The sequence below is a fragment of the Protomyctophum bolini genome (genome assembly GCF_963924005.1).
Source record: "Protomyctophum bolini genome assembly, chromosome: 13".
NCBI classification, from domain to species: domain Eukaryota; kingdom Metazoa; phylum Chordata; class Actinopteri; order Myctophiformes; family Myctophidae; genus Protomyctophum; species Protomyctophum bolini.
The window spans coordinates 15,925,972-15,936,342 of NC_137874.1; the positions used below are offsets into that span (position 1 = coordinate 15,925,972).

The 10,371-nt window shown below is 43.2% G+C and overlaps 1 protein-coding gene across 1 annotated transcript in view; it reads left to right on the plus strand.

Annotated features, from left to right (window-relative positions):
• Positions 1 to 9,640: 9,640 nt before the first annotated feature.
• Positions 9,641 to 10,371, plus strand: part of camk2a (calcium/calmodulin-dependent protein kinase II alpha) — a gene marked incomplete at its 5' end in the record, with an annotated part of 31,532 nt that continues 30,801 nt past the window's right edge. Inside the window, one exon of the mRNA XM_080780538.1 lies at positions 9,641 to 9,702. Coding sequence (XP_080636664.1) covers positions 9,641 to 9,702 — 62 coding nt within the window. The remainder of the gene's footprint in view (positions 9,703 to 10,371) is intronic.

A 10,371-nucleotide genomic window follows, 5' to 3' on the forward strand; every position in this document is an offset into this window, starting at 1 on the left:
AGGTTACGGGATGGGTGCTTCCTCAGCCAATCACAGTGATGAAACTAGCCTGACACTCAGTCTGAATTTCCATTTCGTTTCACTTCATTACCAGAACATATATTTTTTAATGGTCGTGGACTGTTGGCTATAGCGATTTAGGGCTGGAGCCAGGCAACGATGAAAGACCAATATGTTTCTAAATGGAAGGAGTAGTCATTACCTTTTAGAGGAACAATGTTTTGTGATGCACACCAAACTAAATCACCTCGCAGCACAGAAGGGAGAGGGGTGCTCCCTATAGTCGCATCCATCCTCCATGATGACCAATCAATATACACACATACACAATAAATGATATAAAATAGACCAACATAACTCATTCATCCTCCCAATATTATTCCCACGGGCCACGACCAATAACAAATTAATAACATGACACTATAGCACATAACAGAAAGAGAACATTTCCAGGGGCATCCTGGGAATGAAGTCTCTCTCAGCCACTAACAGGGATCATAAATATTGCTGTAGTATTCTATCAAATGTGTGACTCCTGAACTGGTAACCAGAGTTCATACAAGCTCTGATTCAGGGAGCTTGAGGTCAATCTCAACCACTAGTGGTAGAGGAGGCTGAAAACACAGACAAAACAAAAGGACCACGCACATATATGCACCTACTAGGCTGGGTGCTGGATCAAATAAAGTCACAAATAAAGAAAAGAAAGAAATCTGCACACCATTTTCTGCCCTCAGATATTTATTTTACTGAAGTGGTAAAGTTTTGGGCTGCAGCCCTTCAGGTCTGAGGAAGGTCTGTGGCTCGAAACGTTACCATTTCAGTAAAATAAATATCTGGGAGCAGAAAATGGTGTGCGGATTTCTTTCATTTCTTAATCTCAACCACTAACCTAGCTCCCAGATCCTTCCCCTGATCTTAACCTCGCCAAAGCCACATGTATAACATAACAGTCTAGCCTAATGCCTAAGCACAACCATTTTAAGCTAATATCTGAAATTAACCATCTCTAACCTAATGCCTAACCATTATTAACCTTAGCTAATTACAATTAACCATCTATACTAATGACTTCAACACAACTCATTTTAACATTATACCAAGGGAAGATCTGAGACTTACAAAGTAGCATGTGGCCATCTTCAACTGCTGAGGTCATCTTGTAATTTACTGTCAACTGCAGAGGTGTCTTTTGTGGAGGTTCGCCATCTGTCTGCCGCTGCAGGTACTCTTGGAAGATGCTGGATAGCCTTTAAGAATAAATAAAAGGATAGGATAACAAAGTTATTGCCATTGGCATGCTAATATAATAAAGGGAATGATGTAAACACTTACCTAGCGTGCTATTGCTCATACAACAAATACAAAAATATAAAAGACAAATTGCCATATCAAAATGTTTTTGAACAATCCCTTATCCCTGTACTCCAAACTCACTATTCAGGTTTAAATTAAATAATGGGAATACTATTAAATAGTACATACTATTAAATAGTATGGAAACAATTTTGTTGTTTCCATGACAAGACAATAATGTGGACCTTTTCGAGCTGGGACCAGAATCTTCTTGTTGGTCCTGACTGATAAACCGGTGAATTTCTATTAAGAGTTGTAACCTACTGTATACTGGTTGTTGTTAGTGTCCTCACACCACACCGATGAAGAAATCTCCAGGAGGGACCCTAATAGGCTCTATGCACACATGCACGCCATTTTGGAAAGAACTTTGGTCCCTTCCCCCGTCCTTCACAGGTGTTACCAATGATAGTAAATGAAGGCTCTGTTCCATTCTGGTCAAACAGAGTCAAGGTGCTGCTGTGCTTGTTGGCTCACGGAAACGGAAACACAACCCACAAGTGGGTCTCAAAGTTTCTTAGAGTGGGTTATGGTTATGGGGTCCTTGAAATTAAAAGGTTTGAGCACCACTGCAAACTAAATGCCTTAATTAGCATCATCAGTAACACCCAGAAAGGCCGGAAGTAGGAGTTATTCTGTGCATAAAGCCCATTCATTCTAAGTCGCATGGCAATGTCTCTAGCTGATTTGAACAAAAGTAACATACATTAGGGTTTATTCACTGGATATTCACTGGAAGTGGATATATTTTCTTCAACCAGTGAAATGTTAGACAAAGTGGACAATTAACCAAAGTCTTGCTTTAATATTAGGAAATGAATTGGTATCTATTGCTGCCACAACTTTGGTACGCGCTAAAGAAGCTACAGTAGCAGGCGGCGGGCTGAAATCAGCCCTGCATGGTGACATATGGTTGCACAGACTTACTAAACAGTTTGTTTGCACTGCTAAACTGAATGAATCCTAACAAAGCAATGGATAAATATTACACTAGCAAGTGTGTAACCAAACAAGTCTGGCTGATTTAAAATAACCAGGATTTTAATGCATGCTAAGACTCTTTGAATAACTGTTTGATTGCCATTGGGATTTGTCACATTTTGGGGTGACATTTGTCACATTTGGGGGTGACATTTGTCTCATTTGGGGGTGACATTTGTCACATTTTGGGAGTGACATTTCATTTGTCACATTATCTAACTTTTACGGTGACCTTACCCGCCCCCCCTGGAAGATGACATCGTTTTACCAGGAAACATGACCCATCTACAGTTCAATTGAAAACATAATTTTAGAAAAGGCTTTTGGGGTGAAATATCACACAGATGGGCATGGGTATTATTGGTCCTGGCACGCCCTGGGAAATGTACCCCCCCGCAGTTTGTATCCCCAAGGTCATATGTACTAGCATGCTTTAATGAGCCTGGAGAGATCGAAGTAAACCTGTCTGAGTCTCAGGCTTGAACAAGACTCCCAGATTTAGAACCTTGATTTAAACAAAAGTTATTCTTTTGTTGTTATTTATATAACCCTCTTTTCTCTCTCTCTCTCTCTCTCACACACACACACACACACACACACACACACACACACACACACACACACACACACACACACACACACACACACTTATATTTGATGTATATACTTTAGGCACAAACGAAAAACTGGATGTCATGTATAGAGAAGAAATAAACAATGCACCTTTTGTATCTGTATTATTTGACCAAATTGAATCTACTTAGAGCTCCTATCGCTGTGGGTGACAATGCTGATTATAAATAGCTAAAATATCCTTTCTCTATGTCTTATTCTTTATTGATAGATTCACAGTAAGTTGACAGGAAATGGAGAGAGAAAGATCCCGCGACAACATGCTGTCAGGCTGGATTACCAGCCTAGGTAGCCCTAGTCTACCAGTAGCCTATACAATAGCCTACAATTAGCCCTCAAGTAGCCTACAATTTTGAAGTGCTTTTACTTTACTATTTCCATTTTTCAATATTTTATACTTCTACTCAGACTGAGGCAAATTAGTGTAGCATTACTTACTATAATACTGTAACAGCAATTTCCAACTTCTCTTGTACGACGTTACTTCACAGGTATCAGGTACGTATGTATGGTATGGCCCTGGGATCTCCTATGCAGAGTAGACAGTGAAACAAAGTAAACAGATGAGATGGATGTCCAGTCGATATTGCCATTTTAGTTTATTTATTGAAGTTCATTACAGTTGTAATGAACATACCATACCAGTTATATTGCAGTGTACGTGGTTTCCGTAGTGAAACTGCTTCTGCCTGCTGCCTGACTGGTAAGAACGGTCTCTCTCAGTACCTGTGTCCTTGTCCTCATCACTGCACCTGTGACCCTCTAAATAGCCTATACACACCAGTGCTATCAAATCTAGAGCCTGCCACCAAGTGTCCAATAAAATACTTCCAACATAACAAATACCAAAATCATAATGGCTCCTACAGTTACTTAGAACATTTTAGTTTATTATAACAATAGTAAACAATTGCCTATTAAATAGGGAATTGATGTTTTATATTTGTCCATTTGAAAATAGCTGATCTGCAAGCTCACAATGCGTCCACTGCAAATTGCTGCTCTCCACACAGGAGGCTGTGCTGTGAAACGGCTTGCATTTCCACGAGTTTAATATTTAGACCCATTTGACCCAGGTTCGATTCCAGGCCTGGCCAGCACTGTGTCCAATATGACAGCTCAAAGTGTCCATTTCACGGGCCAAATGCAATCGTCATCAATACCAGCCAGTCTTTTTTAATGATGATTATGTTTTGCCTGGTTTGCCTGCAGATTTATATCGCATCTGTATCTTCTAACCTGTAGAATAGTGACACGCCCACTTTCGTTCAAGTCTTTTTTTTATGTTCCAGTCCTGAACCAACTTTTAGGGTTCTGAATCTGATCTGAACCAATTCACTTCCAGTGGAAACACTCTGAACTGGTTCAATATTAGGCGGGGGGAAAATAACGGAACCGCACTTCAACCCCGGTGGCCTTGCGTCCAGTGATTGACACAGTGCCCTGCCAGCCTCGTCCTTCTCTCCCTCTGACCTTGTCTGTGACCCTTGGGAGGCCTCTGTCGAGCTCTACGTTTCTGATGTGGTCTGCGGCCGCCCATATGTTACAAATGTGAGCGTCCATGTCTCTGCAATATAAAGCAGTAGGCTATACTGTCTTTTCTTTCTTTTCAAAATCTTTTTTTTTCAAGTTTTTGTGACAAACCCAGGGGCAAGTATTAAACAGACATATCAAAATATGAAAATTAAAATTAAACTCAATCCCCTATCCCACCCACCCCCCAGCCACAATCCCAAGGATAGTCGGAAAGACAGTAAAAATGTAATACATATATCTATATACACATACACGAAATACATGCATACATAATTACAAAAATAAAAAAATAAAGCAGATTTTTATAGCAGAGCAGATTTTGTTTCTGTTGTGGTTTGGCGTTGGCCGAGGCACACATAGTTTGTGTGTTGTGGTAGAATGTCATAAACGGACCCCAGGTCCACCAGGAGTTGAAATTGAAAACCTTAACATCTCTAACTCGAGACAGGACATTATATCACGAAGCCACTGACGGAGCACGGGCGGGCAGAATGGCACGCCTAGCGAGCAATAAGGCCTAGCGACCATACGACACTCTATGCGTGTTAGAGGAAGGTCATCCCTTCCAGCAGTGCCAAGGAGAGCCACTAAGGGATCTGGGTCTAGATTTTGGTGTAGAATGTTGGATTATTGAACACATTCCCCCAAAATGGTTGTAATTTTGGACACATCCAATACTGATGGAACAAAGTTGCATCACCGCTCTTGCACTTGTCACAGGTAGGAGTTACGTCAGGATAAATACTAGCCAGTTGAGTTTAGCCTTAGACATATGAGCTCTATGGACTATTTTAAACTGCACTAAGCAATGTCGTGCACAAAGAGAGGACTTGTGTATAGAAGAAAAAATATAATCCCATACTTCATCAGACAGTGTGAGCCCCATCATGTTCCCAGTCGGCCTTTATCTTATCTAAGGGCGATATATTGAAATGATATCATATAATATTGAAATGGCGCCCTTAATCGTTGGGTCAAAAGACAGAAATGCATCAATAGGGTTAGCATTAGGCTTATTAGGGAAGCCAGGTGATATAGAGCTCACATAATGCCGGGCCTGCAGAAATCTGTAGAAGTGTGTTCTAGGTAGAATATATTTCTTTGAAATTTGATCAAAGGATGCAAACCTCCCTTCTATAAATAGGTCTTTAAACCATTTGATGCCCTTTCCATGCCAACTCTGAAAGGTCATGTCTTGCATTGATGGAACAAAAAGGTGGTTGGATGCCACAGGACTGAACAGGGAGAGGTCTCTATAATTATAAGTTTTCCTGAACTGGGCCCGCACTCTCAGCGTATGACGCACCACCGGGTTAGTTATTGAATCAGGCAGGGGGCGGCCAAGCGGTGAACTAAGAATAGCTGGAAGTGATAAATCCCTACACGATTTTAGCTCCAGAGATGTCCATTCTGGGCAATTAGGCTTAAGGTAGAAATTATTCCAAAAGGCAAGACACCGGATGTTAGCAGCCCAATAGTAATGACGAAAATCGGGGAGGCCCATGCCTCCATCCCTCTTTACCCTTTTAAGTAACATTCTGCTCACACGCACCTCTTATTCTGCCAATTATATGATGAAATTGTTGAGTCTAAAGAGGAAAAGAACGATTTTAGAATGAACACAGGGACAAATTGAAAGAGGTATGTGAATTTGGGAAGAACATTCATTTTGATTGAAGTTATGCGGCCAGCGAGGGACATTGGTCCACTGCTGTAATGACTCCTTAACTCTGTTTGTAAGAGAGACAACGTTTTTTGGGGAAAAGATCCTTAAATTTGCGCGTAATCGATACGCCTAAGTATAGGTAAATTGACTCTTCTCAACCTTAACTATACTGTCTTTTACGCAAGTAATATTTTAAATACAGGAGTTTTACATTGTGGCATTACTTGTTGTAAGTAACATGTAAAACATCTGAGTACTTCTACCACTGACCATTTGACTTCACCTGAGTGAATACCTATTTTCAGCACCCATTACATTTTACTGCACTTCTGAGTACTAACCAGCAGATGGCAGCAGAAGACGTCAAAACGTACGTCAAACTTCCACTGTCAGAGCTCAGTATGTTTCAGGCAATGTTTTGTCCTTTCATCTACATTATCTGTCAATCTATTTGTCTACCCATGAATCATGCATCAATATTAAACTGCGCAAAAAGCAGGTAATACGGATGTGTATATTACAGGAAACGGTAACAGCCTAACAGGTCATCTGCTCGCCCCAAGCCGTGGATAGCTCGCCCCCAACTCGTGGATATCTCGCCCCACAGCGTGGATATCTCGCCCCAAAGCACGGATATCTCGCCCCATGTTTATTTCATGTTTATTTTACCTTATTTCTCATATTAGAACATTTAGAATCAATGTTGTTTGTCAAAGGAGAACATATAGAACCAGTTTGTTGTTGCTGTTGTTGTTGGTGGTCAAGACTTACAGCGCCACCAACAGGTGGATTTTTGAAAATTACTCAAATCATGAAGGCAGCGTGCAATTTACGTCTGGCCAGCCCAGTTAGGGCCAGGCGGGGCCTCTGGCCAGCCCAGTTAGGGCCAGGCGGGGCCTCTGGCCAGCCCAGTTAGGGCCAGGCGGGGCCTCTGGCCAGCCCAGTTAGGGCCCAGGTATTTTCGGGTCTGTATAGTTTCGGCCGGCTGCCAGGCACAGCTGTGCTAATAAGTTTGAATGGACAATTGAACAGGTATCAGACAAAAGGGAGACATCGAAGAGGAAGGATGGATGGGGAGGGATCAATATGCAGATCTAGGTGATGATCCAGTCTTCTGGACTGACTGACTGACTGACTGACTGACTGACTCTCTCTCTCTCTCTCTCTCTCTAGCAGCAGAGGTTGAGTGACTGAGAGGAGGAGGGGGAGGAAGCCAAGCAGAAAACAGAAGCAACAGAGATGAAGAAAGAAGTTCCTCCCTGGAGCACAAATGCCAAAGAACAAAAAGATGGAGAGAGAGAGAAAAGAGAGAGCGGGGGGGGGGGGGGGGGTGTGTGTGTGTGGGGGGGGGGGGGTACTGTGTGTCAATAGAGCCTTCTGAATTAAATAGAGCTTGAGAGAAAGACAGAAAGAGAAAGAGACACGTGTCGCACTCACGCACGCACGCACACACGCACGCATGCGCACACGCACGCACATGCACGCACACACACATAAACACACACATATGTCCAGCCCTAGGGCTATAGACCATGACAAAAAAATAGAAGAGAGAAGAGAAGAGAAGAGAAGAGAAGAGAAGAGAAGAGAAGAAATTGCACTCCAGGACAGTGCAGTTACAGAGCAACTGTCTGTGAATCACAAGGTTCCACCCAGGTTCAAACCCAAACACCCCCACACCGCCATATTCAAACCCAAACACCCCCACACCGCCATATTCAAACCCAAACACCCCCACACCGCCATATTCAAACCCAAACACCCCCACACCGCCATATTCAAACCCAAACACCCCCACACTGCCAGGTTCAATCCCAAACACCCCCACACTGCCAGGTTCAATCCCAAACACCCCCACACCGCCATGTTCAAACCCAGACACCCCCACACCAATACGATGTGCTGTCAGTACTGGCTGGAGCTGGTGACAGGTGTGTGGCACTTCACTCCACCTTAGCAATCCCTGATCCCTCTAGTAGCCAGTGGTGGAAAAAGTATACTCACATTTTGTACTTGAGCAAAAGTGTCAATACTGCAATAGTACTCTGCTACAAGTTTAATCTTAACTTAGCAGTTACTGTAATCTTTTTTTATTGAAAATACTTACTAATCCTGAAATCATTGAACTAAGATGAATGATGATATTATGATACATCTCTTAGTATGGTGTGTTGTGTGGGAGAGAGATATGAAACCTTGCTCTCCTGCTATATGAGAGGATACAGTTACCATGGTTACCGTGTGTGTGTGTGTGTGTGTGTGTGTGTGTGTGTGTGTGTGTGTGTGGTGTGGTGTGCGTGCGTGTGTGTGTGTGTGTGCGTGTGTGCGCGTACGTGTGTGTGTGTGTGTGTGTGTGTGTGTGTGTGTGTGTGTGTGTGTGTGCGTGCGTGTGTGTGTGTGTGTGGTGTGCATGCGTGCGTGCGTGCGCGTACGTGTGTGCGTGCGTGCGTGCGTGCGCGTGCGTGCGTGCATGCGTGTGTGCATGTGCGATTGTGCGTGCGTGCGTGCACGTGCATGCGTGCGTGCGTGCTGTGTGTGTGTTCACAAAAACAGGCTTGTGATTGGTAAATGGGGGAGTATAGGCGGGCAGAGCTCCTGAAAGACCCTCTTTCTCTTTCTTTTTCACCCTCCCTCCCCTACACACTGTCTCCCAGTCTTCCACTGTCGCTCTCTGCTCACTGAGTGACACACACATACACGCACAAAAACACACACACACACACACACACACACACACAGAGTGGTAGAAAGAAATCTGCTTCTCTGAATCCATCCATCCATTTTTCCTCATTTCTTCTACTCATCTGTCCCTTCCAAAAAAACTAAACAAAAACAAAACCTGCTTTGATTTTTCTTTTTTCCTAGAAAGAGACAGCAGGTACAAAGAGACAACAGTTTGGGGAAAGCCTAATTTCCCCTCAATCAATCGACAGACAGGTGGACAAGTAGACAGACTGCTGACAGAGCAAAGTGAAGAGTTTCAGAGATTCCATGGTTTCCAGGACGACAACAGAAGCTGCATCCACAGATCTACACCTTTGGAAAAAGTGATCCACGGCAGACGCAGAAGCTCTCCATCAACTGTCTCGTCGCCAGTGAAGGGCAGTGAGTGGGGAGTGTCCAGAGAGCCACACGTCCATCCTCTTCATTAGTTCATTGTCACAGAGAAGAATACAATTTCCCGGCTGGAAGTTTCACAGGCGACAGCCAAGAACGGCACTGTCCGGAGTAGAGCAGAAACAATGACTGATTCCAGGTGCAGGGGATTTTGAACCCTCAATTCCAGATTTGAGGCTCCATCTGACATTGAATCTAGAAAGAAAAACGGACGTACGCGCACTCCCTAACCCGGGGTCTAACTTTGAAGTTAAATTGTAAACTTAACTCTTGCCCCATCCCCCCCACCCCACCCCCCAGCCCCACCCCCTCCCCACCCAAAAACGAAGACATTGTCCCCACGGCATAATCATGGCAACGGTCATCTGCACTCGTTTCACAGAGGAATTTCAGCTTTACGAAGAACTGGGAAAGTAAGTTTAATAGTTATACTATCAATGTTTTAAACAAAACTATTAGTGATCATTTTTGCAGAATGTATACAGCTTGTTTCATAATAGAATACTTCCTTGTGTGTTGTCCATAAATGTTGGTCACAGTTTGGACAGATCGGTCAATAGATAGAGATAGAGATAGAGATAGATAGATAGCGATTCATGTGGATGTCTAGAAACAAATGAGAGAGATAATTAGCAGAGAAGCGGAAAGCTAGCGATAAGAGGGATGAGTGTAGCACCTCCCTGACCCCATCCCACTTTCCGCCTCCACACACACACACACACACACACACACACACACACACACACACAGGCGGCCAAGAGTCCCTTACATAATGTATTGGTGGGTGGCAGGCTGAGGCAGAATACTGATACAGAGACACATCATTCATATTGTATAACTCCTGTTTGCAAATTACTCACACACACACACACACACACAGTCACACACACACACACACACACACACACACACGCACACAAAAGAGCAAAGTCTTGAGGTGACGAAATATCCAGATTGAGATTTGAGCAAATCAAATCAAAGTTTCTTTGTGAGGCACATTTAAAATGAATATCCATGGTTGACCAAAGTTACAAATCACAATTCAAAACAGCAGGAAAAATGCAAAAACAATTACATAGATA